General features: G+C 38.9%; 3 protein-coding genes across 8 annotated transcripts; all 3 read right to left on the bottom strand.

Moving 5' to 3' along the window:
* Positions 1 to 1,105: 1,105 nt before the first annotated feature.
* Positions 1,106 to 3,979, bottom strand: LOC110750288 (Fumarylacetoacetate (FAA) hydrolase family). The gene is made up of 7 exons (XM_021950587.2): positions 3,704 to 3,979; positions 3,411 to 3,576; positions 3,251 to 3,303; positions 2,696 to 2,758; positions 1,930 to 1,980; positions 1,715 to 1,832; positions 1,106 to 1,613 (listed from the first exon to the last, which is right to left on the bottom strand). Exons 1-7 carry the CDS (start codon positions 3,809 to 3,811, stop codon positions 1,498 to 1,500), a joined length of 675 nt encoding a protein of 224 aa, XP_021806279.1. The 5' UTR covers positions 3,812 to 3,979; the 3' UTR covers positions 1,106 to 1,497.
* Positions 3,980 to 4,539: 560 nt separating this feature from the next.
* GEX2 (gamete expressed 2) lies at positions 4,540 to 11,504 on the bottom strand. 6 transcript variants are annotated; one of them, XM_021950516.2, is made up of 18 exons: positions 11,365 to 11,504; positions 10,881 to 10,982; positions 10,470 to 10,790; positions 9,948 to 10,292; positions 9,258 to 9,584; positions 8,957 to 9,163; positions 8,783 to 8,868; positions 8,525 to 8,666; positions 7,899 to 8,207; positions 7,583 to 7,707; positions 6,959 to 7,176; positions 6,663 to 6,890; positions 6,289 to 6,518; positions 5,785 to 6,023; positions 5,317 to 5,473; positions 5,046 to 5,209; positions 4,872 to 4,963; positions 4,540 to 4,781 (listed from the first exon to the last, which is right to left on the bottom strand). In XM_021950516.2, exons 2-18 carry the CDS (start codon positions 10,954 to 10,956, stop codon positions 4,637 to 4,639), a joined length of 3,411 nt encoding a protein of 1,136 aa, XP_021806208.1. In that variant the 5' UTR covers positions 10,957 to 10,982; positions 11,365 to 11,504; the 3' UTR covers positions 4,540 to 4,636. The 6 variants fall into 6 exon arrangements, 5 of the variants coding, with proteins under 5 accessions (XP_021806208.1, XP_088103164.1, XP_088103163.1 ...); XM_088247038.1 differs by having other exon boundaries at positions 8,528 to 8,666; positions 9,258 to 9,587; XM_088247037.1 differs by having other exon boundaries at positions 9,258 to 9,587.
* BCE2 (2-oxoacid dehydrogenases acyltransferase family protein) lies at positions 11,256 to 14,972 on the bottom strand. Its single transcript, XM_021950522.2, has 8 exons — positions 14,461 to 14,972; positions 14,149 to 14,301; positions 13,902 to 14,027; positions 13,150 to 13,523; positions 12,693 to 12,940; positions 12,470 to 12,558; positions 11,952 to 12,179; positions 11,256 to 11,641 (listed from the first exon to the last, which is right to left on the bottom strand). Exons 1-8 carry the CDS (start codon positions 14,656 to 14,658, stop codon positions 11,528 to 11,530), a joined length of 1,530 nt encoding a protein of 509 aa, XP_021806214.1. The 5' UTR covers positions 14,659 to 14,972; the 3' UTR covers positions 11,256 to 11,527.
* Between the last annotated feature and the right edge of the window lie 884 nt (positions 14,973 to 15,856).

Consider the following 15,856-nt stretch of genomic DNA (forward strand, 5'->3'; position numbering starts at 1 on the left):
CAACTCTCTCTTGAACTGATTGCCTTCTCTCTCTTCCTCCCTTGGTGAGATAACCTCCCTTTGAACACAATAGCTCCAAGGCTACTTGACAACTTTGAGATTAACCACACTTGCTGTCTTGCTTCCTCTTCCCTTTAATACACAAGCCTTTGGACTTAGGAGAAGGCTCCATCTTTTCATCCCACATTCTCCCCTTGGTTTCCAGACTTGGACCACAACTTGGGCAGAACAAAGGCTAGGCATAGATAGCTGCAACTTCAGCCACCCTATCTAGAGCTATAGGGTAGGTACTCTTTGAAACAAGTCAACTATCCTCATTCAATGGTGCTCCAGCTTTTCCAGTACCTTGCTAGACCTCCTAGAACCCATAACACACCTTAGAGGCCCGAGGGATTAGGTAGGGAACCAATACATGTGAAGGCCTCTTGAAAAACGCGTGGAAGAAAACAGCACAGTAGCCTGGCGACCGGTCGCCCGTTACTGGCGACCGGTCGCTTTACACTCTGACTGCAGGCGACCGGTCGCTTGCACCTTGCGACCGGTCGCTTTTCGCGACTTCCAGCTTCTCCTCCAGACTTCGAATCTGCTTCAAAACGACCGGTCGCAAATACCCAGCGACCGGTCGCTTCCTCCTTCACTTGCATACTTAATGTGAGCCATTTTTCCAACAATGAGAACGTTGAGGCGCCAGACCAGGAGATTGATGAAGATGATGACGAGGAGGACAACCTTAGTGGAAGTGTGGACTTCGGAACCCACCAAAGCGCTCAAGAAGTGTAGTTACAAAAACGGTGATTGTTGCCGTTGGTGAGCTGATTTTGCTTCTCTGCAATTTCCAGGTTAAGCATGGTTCTTATTTGTTCTCTGGGTTTATGTTATGTAAATACGCATTGTGAATCTGTGATGCATGGTTTTCTCTTTTCTTTCCTGGTTAATTATGTATGATAATGCAACGATTTTTTTATTACTGTTCTGTTGTTAAAACATAATACAAAAATCTGTTCTGTTGTTAAAACATAAAATTATATTTCGCTTCCGCATATTAAATATCTTCTTACACTAATTTCTGTAGTCCTCTTCCTTGTTAAGTAACCCAAATTACAAATGGAAGAAATTTTTCTGGGGAGGGGGTACGAGTAAATAGCATTACTGTTTTAAAATAAAATAAAAGAGAACCAAAATTCTTTGCACCTCTGACATCTTGCGTGCCAAATTCAGAACTGTGGAAAAGTTTTTTGCCATCCCAAGTTATTTCTACGACTAATTCCTTATTATCACTCCATTCATTCCCAACATGAAGAACGAAACAAATGGACATGTTTAATTACCGCCTTGCAAGATCCTTGAATTGAACTGGGAGTTTATGCTAACCAAGACTGCAACATCTTCGTGTCTGCATCCATGCTCACTCCAGTTCTCTGGTTTCAGTTGAAATTATTTTCTTTTTCCTGCTGGAACTGTCAAATGCAATAACACCTGGTAGAAAATTCAATCAGCTCAAGAGCTTCCTTGCTTCTGCTTTTTTTCAACATTGAATTCAACATCCAGGAGGTTCGTTATGCCAGCAGTTATCTTTTGACCTACTTTAACTGGGCCAACACCTTTGGGAGTGCCTGCACAAACAGTGCCAAAACGTGTTTAGCTGGACGTCAAAAGTATTTGTGACTCCTAGGCAAGGGGAGGAAAACCTCAGAAGCAGATGTAAACCATCTACCTGTTAGTATTACATCTCCTTCAAGAAGTGTCATAATGGAGCTTATGTGGCTGATGAGAAATGGGAGCTTAAATATCATATCCTTGGTTGAGCCTTTCTGCCTCAATTCTCCATCTACCTATGGTGAAGCAAATTAATTTGAACACATCAGAAGTGGTGACCAATTCAAAAAACAGGACACGAATAAAGAAGGTTGTAGAAAAGGAAACACTAACCTTCAGCCACAACTCTATATTGTCTGGGTCTGGCACCATTTCCTTGGGTAGCTGCATGAAGTTTGGAGAGTCAAATTGCTTAGCATGCTTTAAAAATTAAAATAAAAGAAAATAGCTGTTTATAGAGATAGAACAATTTACCTCCCAAACTGAAAAATAAATAAATAAATAGTAATTGTGGTAAAACTCCAATTTTACAACTATACCAACACTCGTAGCTCCACAAGGGGTCCAGAAAACAGATGTTAACTAGGGGTATACCTAAACGTAAATTACATAAATTAATCTCAGCAGCTCCACTTGAGCGAAAACAGAGCCGATTGGGTCAGGTTTTCATCCTCATCTCCATCCCCACGTCTAAACAAGGATCTCATTGGGTAGGGGAGCTCGGTAAACTCTCTTCTTTTAAGAAATGTCATTCCTTTCTAAAATTATAAATGTCACAGTAACCAAAGAATATAGCACATAAAATGCAATAACACACACCGTATTACAATACAAGTATATAACAATACAGAAACATGAAATTTATAATAATAATAAATAAATAAACACACACACACACACACACATGCAAATGAATTTCCATCTGGCTTCACCATATCACCCCACTCCCACACTATATTGTTGTGATGAGTAAGTTATCTTTTGCACATATTGGTCTGAAGCGAACTTCTTGGTAGCCGGCTCACACACTTTAAACATACAATAGAAAAGCACTAATAACACAGAGAAAAGTATCAAAGATCTGCAATGCAATTCTTACCAAGGAACTGATTGGTGTGAAGGTGTCCTGCCCTTTAGCTATGGTCCATGGAAGACCTGAAGACTGTCAAAGAACACTACTTACATTAACAATGACAACGATACTATACTGACATGCGCAGTAAGCCCATATACTAATCTTTATTCTCACTTAGGAGAGGGAAAATAAAAGGACATGTTTTAACCGTAGATATCCAACACAAGAGTGCACGTTCAGAATTTGAACTGTTCCACCCTTATTCTTCATGGAAACAGGCATAGCAGTGAACCTGCTAGAGTTTTTCACAGTTTATATCAAAAGCCTGTACCTCTCGGCATATTAAAGTTGTTCATGTAATGTTTATTTCCCTCTGCGAAGCATCATTTGTATTGACCCTTATGGATGAAAAGGCGAAAAAACCAAAGTTTTATGTAGAAAAGGTAACTCATTGATTGGAAACCAACGATTGTAGTAGCTGTTAAAATTGGAATCTCAAATTGATTATCATGAATTATAGTATTACCACTGTAATTAGAGACAACTGTGAAAATATACTGCCTAATTATAGTAAATTACCTTAGCAGAAGCTTGAATTTCTCTGGCGGTCATATCAAGAGCAAGTGCATAACCTTAAAATGATTCGATTGTGGCTAATTAGATTTAACTCTAAAAAAATCTGAACTTTTCAAAAATAAAAATAATAGCAGAATTAATTGATGAACAAATAAAAGTATACCGGCAACGTAGTCCATGGCAGTGGTCTGCGGAACATCGCGAGCTTTCTTAGAGATGACGACGGCCAGCTCCACCTCATGGTCCAAAGACAACAGAGGGTGAGGGACCTCGATTGTGCCTCCGTTTTCCAAATAAGACGACGTCGGTTTGAGAAAAAGCACAGGCTCCTTCATGAATTGACAAAATCAAATCTCAAAAATGGAAAAAAGAAAAGAAATTAAGATACAGAAATTAACGAAATGCAGCGCAGAGAGAGGATCGGAGAGAGGGAGAGAGTGAGAGAGAAAGAGGGACCTTGGGGACGGCGTTGCCGAGTTCCTTGGCGTGAGCGGCGTAGTTTCTGCCAACTGCGACGATCTTAGTGCCTACTTGCAGAAGCTTCTCTAACGCCGCCGTAGCCATCTCCAAATCACACACTTCTTTTTCGTCTTTGACTCCGACGACGATTCCAAGCTCAAACTCTCCCGCACGGAGATGTCGTTTACTTCAACTTGTAAATCAAAGCCTGCTCTGTTCTGCTCCTCAAAGTCGTCTGTCAGGCTGTTTCAGCTAATGACCTTCTGCCTTTTCAATTTTACATATATTTTGTCGCAACATTTCATTTTCATCGACTTTATTTTGTTTTATTTCTACTATTATTATTTTTCCGTATAAAATGAGGTAATGTAATGAAGCCATAAGCCCAAAAGCCACTAAGATCATATTTCTATGTCATAATACAATTTTAACTTTCTTTTTTCTTTCTGTTACACAATGTTACAAAAAAATCGATAGAATTGTCAAAAAGTGTCGAAACAACTTGTCCGATTGTATCGTTAGAGAACACTTCATAGTTATTATTCTAAATAAAAAAGAATGGTGAATCCGTTACATCTAACGATTAAAAGAGTGGTTGTATTGTATGGCAGAATTTACACAATCTAAAACCATTTTTTTGACAACTCTAATGTACCGGATGTATGGAGAGGGGAATCGTACCATCGGAAAAAAAAATGGAGAGGGGAATCGAACTTGATGCAAGAGGTGGAGTACACTGCCTTGACCAACTGACATAACCCACATCTTTATAACCACATTGGAGCCACAATTTACTTTCATAAAATTAAGCATAGAGCCAAAAACAGAGGAGATGAACAAAAAGGGAAAGAAAAGTACATCCATTTGTTTCCAGAAAAAGAAAACCAGGTCTTACATTGAGTAATTTGGACAATACACAACGTCAAAAGCTTAAACTGTTTCACTTTGTTCTTTTTCAATAGCAAGGGGCTTAAAGCTAGGCGCAGGAGTGTGCTGACTGCGTCCACTAGTAGAACGGAACCTCTGATATGCTGCCTTAGAAGATTCCTCATCTCCAGATTGACGGCAGGACGACCTGAATATATCCAAAGACATTACATGTCAGAAAATATCCTTCACAATCCTTTGCTATTGCCTCTTAATTCGAGTCCCGAAAACTTATTACCGTTGGCGAAAGTTGGGACGTTGGCTGCCAAGCAAAGGGCTTGAACAACTCCCAGTGAGGTGAGTTGCATGCTCTGATACGTTTGTCTTTGGCTGCACATAAATCAGCACAGCATTGCATATCAAGAGGTGAGCATTTCAGGCAAATGTTTTAGAAGAAACTCGGCACACTTACAGTCCCTTTGCGCAAACGATGTGTGCTTTCTGGTTCAGGCCCCCTGGTAGCTTTGTTTCTTCTTTCATTTACAAGGTGAGTTGCACATTTGCAGGTGAAAAATAGTAGTGCTGATCCGAGTGAAAACACTATAATGGCTTCAAGGACAATAGCAGATCCCAAGCCTGTATTGCAAACAAAATAAACAGATGGACTGTTTCAAGAAAGAAGCACTTTAGACAATCTCTGAGATAATCACTCAGGAATTCAATGTACATTGATTGCCACTTACCGTGAGCCACAAGTGAACTCATTGGCCTTCGTCTTATTAGATTAACAGAAGCCTCAGCCTGCAAAGGCACTGATATCTTTTCAGCACAATTAAAATAGCATCCATAGTTTCCCATGTCATTCAATGTCACTGTCAAGATGGCATCTTGTTCTCCCCCCTGTACAAAAAAAGGCGATAAATCAACAGATGATGACTGGTTTAAATTCCAAACTTGCAATGCTAGCTTGGTTGAAAAAGCACAGTACACCCTAAGATTTTTATATATATTATATTTCTGGTGTTCCTAATCAAGGAAGGGGGTATTGGTAGGGCCTGAGATGCAATAATTTATTGCAGCAAGAAGATTTCTGTATATGCTTCATCTTCCATAAGTACTGCAAGATAAATCCTGGCCTTCCACAGAACCAGGGGTTTATCAAATCCATTAACAAGGCTGCAATCAAGTCCAAAGTGAAGAACCAAACTTACATGATAAAAGAGCTGTTGCATTACACTGTTGCAGTTATTTACTGTTCCATGAAATCTAACTCCCTTAGCTTTGACCATGAAATGTTTTGAGATGCTGACATATGTTTGAAGAGGTAGCCACTGGTAACTGTTCTTGAGCTTCAGTTCAGTTGTAGTGATCAGCTCAGCCGGTAGGCTCGTTACCAAAAATCCATCATTAACTTCCACAGAAAATGTGACCGCAAAGAGGGACTCATTACCTGAAAGATTATCCAGCCAAGAAGTTACATCAATCCTCTAACTCAGAGGTTGAAGACATCTTTTATACTAGAACAAAATAGTGATACAGTCCAGGATTTCAGAATCCACTTATGATGACCAAAATTTGACATTCTCAACACTTGGACATAGTACTCATAAATATGTCTATATTGGCAGTACGATGCTCTTAGTTTTAGCATAAATCAATAATCCCATCTCCAGCATGATTCAATACATAAGACATATGATCTTATCTAACCATACCATGGAAGGCAAGAAGATCTGGATCTCCAATGCAGAACTCAAACTTGTCTTTTTCTCTGTCATATATCAGTGACTCATCTTCATTATTTTTCAAAATAATATATGCAGGGGCATGAATAAATGGAGGATCGTTAATAGGTTCCACCAAAACTGGAACATCCAATACATTAACTCCATTCCTGTTCCTTGTAGAGACTCGAACTGTATCATAGCCGCAAAAGTTCTCATTCCTGATGAGGAAAATTGAAGGAAAAAAAAAAAAAGTTACTGATCCTGAAAACTGAAATAAAGAACAATTCAACATGAGACTTTGCAAATGGTAATTTTATCCGCAATTTGTTACTCGGAGCTACAAGGGCCATAAGGACACCTACCCGTAGTACTGTATTGACTGAAGGGCAAAATTGATTACTTCCACATTGCCTTCTAAAATCAAACCCTTCACTTCTCCATCCTCTTTGTACACAGAAATTCCCGTCCAAACTGGCTCCCAGAATTGCATTAGCATAGGAGCCAGAAAGACCGTCCCAGATTGTGCGCTGAGATTAACAGAGATGCTCTCCATCATGTCTGAGTATCTTATCTCAAACCCTGGGAAACCACTGCAAATAGCCAAACATATTATCATACAGAAATTTCTAAGAAGTGTTATATATTAATAGTTCCTTACCCAAATCTGGGACTAATCTCATCTTCAGTTGCTTGCAGTTCAGTTGGAAAAGAAACAAATTGGGGTGGGATAGTGAGAACAGATATGTTTACAGCAGCAGTAGCAAGATTCCCGTTTATATCAGACATTGTGTACACAAATGAATCATTCCCATAATAGTCTTTTTGAGGTGTATACCGGAGGAGCCTTCCATACTCGAGAAGGGAACCATGACCTGGCTGACAAATATAAGCCAGTCATATTTCCAGGAAAATTCCTTTAAATGGTAGGTGCTGTTTGTGTGCAAATGCCTACGTGTGATCATTGATCAGTAGCAGCTCCATTGTAAAGAAGAGAGAGTACAGAAATAGTATCAAAACATGATGCAAATCTTCCAACCATCTCTACATAGGAAACAATGGTTCGAAAACTTTATGCATCTAGAAACTTGAAGTAGTCAGTTCTGAATTCATCAGAGAATTTTGTTTCCCTTTTAGTTGAAGTAACAGACATATATGCATTCTTTTAGTTCAACAAGGCAGACATCGAGGGTAGGTCAATTGAGTTGCTCATTCTAATAGGGTAGTTCAACAAGGAAGACACCAAAGGGAAACATTAGAAAAATGCTTTCACTTTATATTGTACCTTTGAGAATTCAACAACACTTGCATTCTTTCCAGCAAAGTAGTCATTTGCTAAAACATCAAAATCAATTGACTCATCCTCCCAGACAGATATTGTATCAATGTAGGCTCTGGGAAAATACTCACCTGCAGAGGGCCAAGAACATAAATCGGTCCGTGGAAGTTAGAAAACAACTATAATATTAAAGATCAAAGTAAAATTAATGGTTGGTATCAATAACAATGGACGATAAACATCAATTATATATCATTTCTCTAGCATGCTTGAACCCAAAAAAAAAAAAAACTACTCTTGTATAACTTCTTGTTATTCTTACTGCTGTAGGCATTGACCCCAAAGGGACAGGGAGAGACTTGTTTGCCTTCAAATGAAGCACACATCTCATAACTTCCAACATCCTCAGCAAGATAGTGAACCGTGTATGAGCCATTACTATTATCCACAAACACGGAACTTGAAAACCCAGAACTGTTAACTGAAACAATGGCTAGTTTCAGCCTGGATTGTTGAGACAAGACAGGGTTAAAAAATGAATCCACGAGCTGCACTACTACGTCATTATTAATCATTTTTGGCACCTTGGGAGAAAATTTGACAACTTGTGAGAGTGATGTATTAACCTCTCCTGCGGAAAAAAGGTTAGGAATTCATTCATCACAAATGAAATAAGAGGCTGAAAGAATATGATAGTTCATGCAATTACCAAGTACGACAGACCAATATGGCTGATGAATAAAAACTGTGACGAACTTATCAAGATCATGTATAATTTAATTCAACTGAAACTAAAGGGTAAAATAAAAATCATTTACTAGAGGGCAAACTTCCAACTCAAGTTATGCAGTATCTGCATTAGGTTCCTTCAGTTTCAGTTTTTCTCAGGTAGCTCCTTGACATGATGGTCATGAAAAATAATAGAAAATGTCAGGTGTGAAATTATACCACCTCTTACTTCCATTGTAAATGGTTGACCACCATTCAGTAGAATATTTCCACAAAGTACATAGATTTTATAAATCCCACTCTTGTCAGGTGTATAAACCACATTGAAAGCAGTTGCCAGAGTGCCGAAGCTCCCAACAGACTGAATTCAGAAAGAAAGTCAATTAGAATACAAAAATCTTAAATCAGTAATGCATATATCTATGTATGTACATGTTTATGTGTGTTTTAGCTCATGCATCCACGGGTACTTCTTACAGAATTTGCTGAGTCCATAGATGGTGAAGGAGTGATTTCTATCTGGCTGGTTGCACCATATCTTATCCCTCGAGCAGGTCCAGTCCCTAACTTAGAGAGACAAACTTTCGTAAAATTATAACAAAAATGTTTATCAAAGGAAACACTTCAATAGTTGCTAGCTTGCATATATACCATTGATGATCTGCAAAGGAAATATGCTTGACTGCACTCGGTAGGAGTCAGTTTCCCTTACAATTTGTACTTCAAGCCTTTCTATTTCAACAGGGGAAGGATACTGATAAGCATCGTTCAAGTAAACTGAAAACTCTGCTCGTTCTCCAGCAGTAGAACTATTTAAACCAGATCCATTAACAACACTGTTTGTCCCATTGCAATAACCTATTTAAATGAAACATGAGAGAGGCATGTGAATAGAAGTGGAAAACACCAATAGGTTATTAATAACAAGATTCAATAGCTAAATGGCACGCACCAACAAAGACAGTATAAGCATATGGCATATTAGAGATACTTTTGTCATGCTTCATATCAGATATAGTGAGCAAGAAGTTTCCCGGTTCCAGATTACTAAAGGAAAACAATTGAATTCCAGCCACCACTTCTTCGAAGTGCAAATCTGCAACAGGTATAGACAAATTTGTCTCTATCTCAACAACTTCAGCGTCAAATGCATACAGACCCGGAACAAGGTTCCCATATCGATCTTGCTGATGTATAAGGACTTCCATCTTGGAATATAATTGCCATGCATTTGGTTCAAAATCCCACTTGGCCACAGAATTGGAAACTTCTAGTGGTCCTGCTATATAGGAAATGAAAATTTATCACAAACAAAAAATGGTACTTAATAAGCTACTTACAACAAATATAGATAAGAAAATAGCCTTTAAAGCATCAGAATCAACAAACGGGTAGGAAGTAACAACTAAGTACGTGTTTCCCATTATCTTAAATCTTATGAAATTTACATTTCCAACAATTGGAAAGTCCAGAAGAATGCATCTGTGAAGTGTGAAGTAATAACACAATCGGCCAATCTATGCTGCACGCGAATGGGCATAATCATTGCTATTATAAACCTAAATAGAATACTTGAATCACAAATTAGAGATAACTTCACTTAAGCAAAAGTTAACGTATAACTATTGCTATGATACACCACCTGGGTTCACCTTAAATGGTAGTGGAGAGCCATTCAAGGTCTCATTACCACCTCCCACATACAAAAAGAGGTCTCCAGCTTTCACCACAAGGAATTCGATGATGATATAACCAAATTCATTCCAACCCAAATGGGTGATTTCTGGCACGCTTGCTATGGACTCATTTGCATAGAATGCAGACACTGTAAAATTATGTAACTTCGGATCTTCACTGGATTCAGAGATATTAATATTATTGCCAAATGCGTCCTTGGGAAGTATCAGCACTCTAGCTTTAGTGCCTGCTTCAAATTCATGACCTAAACCCATCCAAGACACAACACAGCCAGATGGGTACATTTTCCCTTCAATAAAAAAAGTAGACAAAAAAGATTGGGTTAAACAGTTGGAGAGATGGACATGCAGAGATGTAGCAAACAATAGCTACACCAACTACAGTGAAATGAAAAACAAAAAAGAGCTCAGTTGCTGTGGAAATCAATAGTTCAATTCTTGTAGTGAAATTAAAGAAACTAAAGCACCTGGCTGAACTTGGAAATGCAGAGAAGAATCAAACACTCTGTAGCTGTCCTCATTGATCATAACGTTAAACAATCCGGCAGTTATCGTAGTGAAGAAAAGTTTCCAACTAGTAGGGTCTGCTTCAAAATCTGACAGAACCCCAGATACAAAAGAGCTATTCCCAGGCTTCCCATTTACTGTGAGAGTAGGCTTGAACGCATTCTTGTCAAGCTTGTCAAAGTTGTTCAGTGCTCTGATCCTTATGGTCGCAGTGTCGCCGGCTCGGAAAGTGTCTTTGTCATCCATCCAACTGAAAGTGAACGCAGGCATCGCTGCTTCGTCTGAAACAAACACAGACAAAGAAGACGTCTAAAGACATGGTGCATTGTGAACCAATTTCTGAAGAAAAAAAGGAAAAGGTCTGTGAATACCTGAAGTTAAAATTTTGGTGCCAACGGAGAGAGCCAAGAGCCAAACCAGTATGTGCAAGTGCATTTTGATTGCCATGGAGAGAAAACCGAACGGTTTGGGATCTGCAAAGGAACGTACAGATTCAGGTTTGTGAAGGAAGGCTCGGTTTTAAACGGGAGGTTAATGTCCGTTAGATTTCATTGAGCGGTTGGTGACGGTTGAAGACGGTTTAACTAGTGGCGCGGCTTTTCTGCTTACTTTTTGTCCACGAGTTTTCTTTTTCTCTTTCTTTTCGACCCCTCTATTTTTCCCCTTGTATTCTAAACCAAAAAATGTGTACCTTTTACCAGCAGTAGAAATCGTTCTCCATTTTTTGCAATTGAAGTAAAACAGCATTTATTTTTTAAATTACTTCATCAAATTTATTAATAGAAAAAAGTAGGTCTACATGTGTATCATTTGAGATTATCGGTTCCAAGCTTGAACCGCTGTAAAAAGGCCTACTTTTCAATTTTCGCCTAACTTCTCTTGAGCCGGGCCTCTTGCTTGTAAACAGCTTGAAAATTATCTATGCATAGTATTAACATCTTGGTTGCAACTCCAGCTGCTAGGTAACGAATATTTAGCAAGTTGAGAACTGCATATTTCAAGCAACATGACCAGCCATCTATCTCATATGCAACATGAGCAGCTCTGGATTCTGTATAAATTGTTTCCACTCGTTGCAAAACCTGGCAACAGTTGCTCCATCCAGCACTCTATGATCAGCCCCTATATTGACCTGAGCAAAAAAAAAATATCGTATTTAGTCAGGCCAACTCTTTCATCGCATATAGTAGGCATCACCAGTTCAGATCAGCATTCTGATCATTCAGCCGAATGATTCATTTGAACCATCCGATGCGCACGTGCATGTGGGGTTTACAAGGGTGAGGGGCTAGGCCTCTCTTTTCTCAAGGGTGAATCTTGCTTCTTCAGCAAACTGGCAGCCAAGTAAGGGCACTGGCATGCAGTGCTCAGAACAAGGTAATTTGTAGATTTCACTTTTCAAATAATGAAAAGGAAAAATAATAGAAAAACTTAACACTCACAGTCATAATTGACACAGGATATACATTTCCGTCATCTGCAAATTGAGGAACCTTCTGAATCCGCCCAAGTGCAATTATGGCAACCTCAGGCAAGTTGAGCAGAGGCGAACCGTATTTCCCACCAATTGCTCCAATATTACTTAAAGTTATTGTTCCTCCAGTTATATCTTCAGGCCTAAGCTTGTTTTCCAATGCCAGTTGTTGTAACCGTGAAAGTTCCTTTGTTATCTACGTACATGGCATATATATAATTAATAAAGCGTGCTCACAAAGTATGCAAATGAAAATTGATTCCTATGTAAATATAAGTATATGTCATTCTATACGACCAAGCATAGAGTATCATTATTTTTGCATATATAGAGAGAAACTGCAAGCATCAATTATCATAAAATCCTGAAATTCAAGCTACAACCACAAAATTGTTCTCCAAATCCTGGATCTCCAACAAATAAACCAAGCAGTGCACGTTTTCTGATACACAGTGTAAGTTACAGTTGAGGGTCACATAGACTAACCTCCAAAATGGAAAGAGACTGGACATTCTTTATGATTGGCACAACTAGACCATATGGAGTAGCCATGGCAATTCCAATATTGTGGGAACCTATAACAATTTCCATTAGTTAAGTCTAAAACCCACTTCAAGAAGATAAAGACTAAGCTCAAGTTAAAACATTGCCAGAGCCAACAGATGATATTGATAATTGCAATGGAGTAAGTAGAAGTTGATGTACAAACCTTTGAGGATGACCTCAAGTGACTCTTCATTGAAGCAACTATTCATTAACGGATATTTGCCCATGGCCATTGAAAGTGTCTTTATCAATAATGGAAGGAACGTGTGCTTGACATTTGAATCAGAGTTATTACTTTGGAAAGACTGTTTCAGCTCTACAAGTGCGTCACATTTTATCTCCTCAACATAATGAAAATGTGGAACTTTTGCAGCCATACTCATCGATTTAACCATCCTTCGTTGGAATCCCCTGAAAGTACAGAGTATAAGTAACTTGATGCATACTTCACTTCCTTTTGAATTCGACCACTAACAATCACATTCTCCACCAAATTATAATATTGCAGAAACATTAAGATTTAGAATTCAATATTATGCCACATAAGTTTCAGCCATGAATCATACAAATGAATGAAAGGAGAAGGTGTTCCAAGTTCGTAATTGTATACTATACTTTACCTCAGGGTAACTGTCTTATCATCATAATTACATCCGGATTCAGCTGATGGATGTGAGTAACTCTTTTCGTCTCCCAAAACTTTATCAGAACTAGCACTCAAAGAGGCAGATGGGTCTTGAATGATTCCTTTCTGGGCAGCATATTTAAGGACATCTCCTTTCAATACTCTCCCATCTTTACCAGTTCCATCGACTTCATTTATATCTATATCATATTGCTTTGCAAGATTCCGAACAGGAGGTGTGGATAAAACTCCACCTATGTTCTGAGTGTTCAGCTCAGAATCTAGTGACTTGGTGTTTTCCAAACTCTCAGAAATCTGCTTTGGAACCTGAGATTCCTCAACGGCCATCTTTAAAAGAATTTCTCCAACCTAAGATTTCATTTAAACTCTAAAGCATAAATAAGAGTGTCAAATTAGGATTAAAAGCTAAATGAGCTAATCCAAAATAGAGAAATGTTTTCATCAAGATTCTAAAAGAACAAGTCCTGGAACAAGTTCAAACATACAGCATAGGAGAAACAAAGAAAGGCCATAACCAGTGGCAGAGCTATTAATGACTGCCAACACATCCCAGTATCCCACCCCCGTAACCTAGTTTAATTTGATAAGTTTACGACCATTCCTAAACACTTAAGATGTTAGGATGTGATCCATCAATTATTTTCTACTCTAACACTCTCTTACACATATGAACCTCTCTCCACTGTTCCTAAATACTTGAGATGTAAGGTGTATACAAATTCTCACCTTAACGATGTCACCAGGAACGTAGAGAAGCTGGTTAACCTTTCCTTGATAACGGCTTGTTATTTCAATGGTTGCTTTGTCACTTTGAACTTCACAAAGTTGCTGAAATTCTTCCACTTGATCCCCCTGCCAAATTCACAAAATAAACCTTTAAAACAACCATTTGAGGGTCGTAATCATATGTTCATATTAAATGCCTCTCCAATTGTATGGCAAATGAAGAGGTTCAGTTTTTTTCAATACAGACCTCTTGCACAAACCATTTGAGGAGCTCACACTCAGCAATGCCTTCACCAGTTTGAGCCAATGGCACATCAACTATGCCATTACCACCTGCTGTAACATCAGCCATTGCCTGACTTGAAAACCAGCTCCTCTTCACATTATACGCAACGCTACACTACAAAATTGCAAAAATAAATAAATTTAACAAATTTACTATAAAATATTCGAAAAGAATCCATTTTTGTATGTAAATTTCAACAACTTTCACAATTTTGATTATCGACCAATCATTTTACTCAAAACCAAAGAATTAAAGCTACTGAGAGAGACTTACATTGGATATCGGAACAGCAAAGCGAAATGGAGTGGAAGCGACGGTGGAGAATGCAACAAGCTCGGAAGAGAACGCTCGAAACGGAGGACTGCGGCCCGAGTGCACCGTCGCCGGTGACGGAGCTGAAGAGGTGTACGGACAGAGCCACCGGCGACCGGAGACCAAAGCCTGCTTGTGCCAGGCCCGCCTAGCGATCATCTTCGTTTTTGGTTTCCGTACGAGAGCTCAAAAATGATTGGATTAGTCGATTAAATTGAATTTAGAGTAGAGTATTATTGTTGGGGAGTAAGCTCAGAGCTCTGTATCAGTGTATATAGATGACGATGATGATGAAGATAGGTCCAGCTGTACAGTTTGTCGATTTGGCTCTGAGAGTTTAATTTAATCGTATGCCGCATCAGCATGACAGCATCAGATAAGTTTTGCCATACTTGGTGTTTTTTCAGCTTTGCTCTGCAAAGTGCAGGATCTACACGGCTCAACAGCTGACGCATAAGCAGCCATTTCTGATTTTCAATTCGTTCTCGAATGGGTTTCTTTTCTTTTTTTATTTTGGTTGGGTAAACCAAACTGAGCGAAGACGATGACCAGGCAAAGGCCCAACAACACAAACAATTGGAAAGGGTAACGAAACAACTAAAGCCCACCAGTCTGACCCTTTAACTAACACCAAGAAACAAGCCCAAATCAGACTCGTTATGGGCCACGCTCCTCTCACAATAAGTAGTTCTGCGCTAATCACGGAAACGATAGTGTGTACATTGCAGTGGTGTATCCATAAATTTTTATTTTCCGTAGCAAGATGAGTTACCCTTGGCTTCCTACCTTACGCTACAATGCACCAACCTCTCTGCCTCATTTTATCAAACATTAAAAAAGAAAACATTTGCACACTGGCCGTGATGTGGATCCATTAGTGTACATCCAGTTATACCTAAGAATTTTTCGAGCCGAAAAAGGCTTTGATAGTAATTGGACCATAAAAGGCTTTGGGTTGGGTTGCAGACCAAAATCGATTTCAATCAAGCAGCTCAGCCCATGGGCTGCCAACACCAACCAAAGTTGAAGTCAGATTAGACCAATTACCCATCAATGCTTGTCGGCGATGCCACGTTGTGTTGATTACATGTTAGTGAGTTCGTTATTTCTGATCACCTCTCCATGCACAAAAGGGTTCCGCATGTAGATAATGTTTTTCCATATATGCTAATAAGCTACTGCACAAATACCAAACTTCCATGATCCCTTGTGCAAAATGTGCTTTTCTTTGCTTTTTTCATGCACCAAATTAAGCTCACATGTATTTTGGAGCAATATACATTGCTCTATTAATTCATCATAACAAGGGGGATGATGGGTGATGAAAACTTTAGATTTATCATTTATGTGAAGTGAA

Source organism: Prunus avium, chromosome 1, assembly GCF_965620075.1.
Source record: "Prunus avium chromosome 1, drPruAviu1.hap1.1, whole genome shotgun sequence".
Classification (NCBI taxonomy): Eukaryota; Viridiplantae; Streptophyta; class Magnoliopsida; order Rosales; family Rosaceae; genus Prunus; species Prunus avium.

Excerpts from the sequence above, each read along its gene's own strand:
- BCE2 (XM_021950522.2), bottom strand. The coding sequence starts at position 14,658 with ATGATCGCTAGGCGGGCCTGGCACAAGCAGGCTTTGGTCTCCGGTCGC. Across the intron at positions 14,302-14,460 it reads TTGCTGTTCCGATATCCAAT|TGTAGCGTTGCGTATAATGT; the intron begins GTAAGTCTCTCT and ends GCAATTTTGTAG. Across the intron at positions 14,028-14,148 it reads TCAAATGGTTTGTGCAAGAG|GGGGATCAAGTGGAAGAATT; the intron begins GTCTGTATTGAA and ends TGAATTTGGCAG.
- GEX2 (XM_088247037.1), bottom strand. The coding sequence starts at position 10,956 with ATGGCAATCAAAATGCACTTGCACATACTGGTTTGGCTCTTGGCTCTC. Across the intron at positions 10,791-10,880 it reads CACCAAAATTTTAACTTCAG|ACGAAGCAGCGATGCCTGCG; the intron begins GTATTCACAGAC and ends TGTTTGTTTCAG. Across the intron at positions 7,177-7,582 it reads GTGTTGTTGAATTCTCAAAG|CCAGGTCATGGTTCCCTTCT; the intron begins GTACAATATAAA and ends TATATTTGTCAG.
- LOC110750288 (XM_021950587.2), bottom strand. The coding sequence starts at position 3,811 with ATGGCTACGGCGGCGTTAGAGAAGCTTCTGCAAGTAGGCACTAAGATC. Across the intron at positions 3,577-3,703 it reads TCGGCAACGCCGTCCCCAAG|GAGCCTGTGCTTTTTCTCAA; the intron begins GTCCCTCTTTCT and ends CAATTCATGAAG. Across the intron at positions 2,759-3,250 it reads AAATTCAAGCTTCTGCTAAG|TCTTCAGGTCTTCCATGGAC; the intron begins GTAATTTACTAT and ends GTTCTTTGACAG.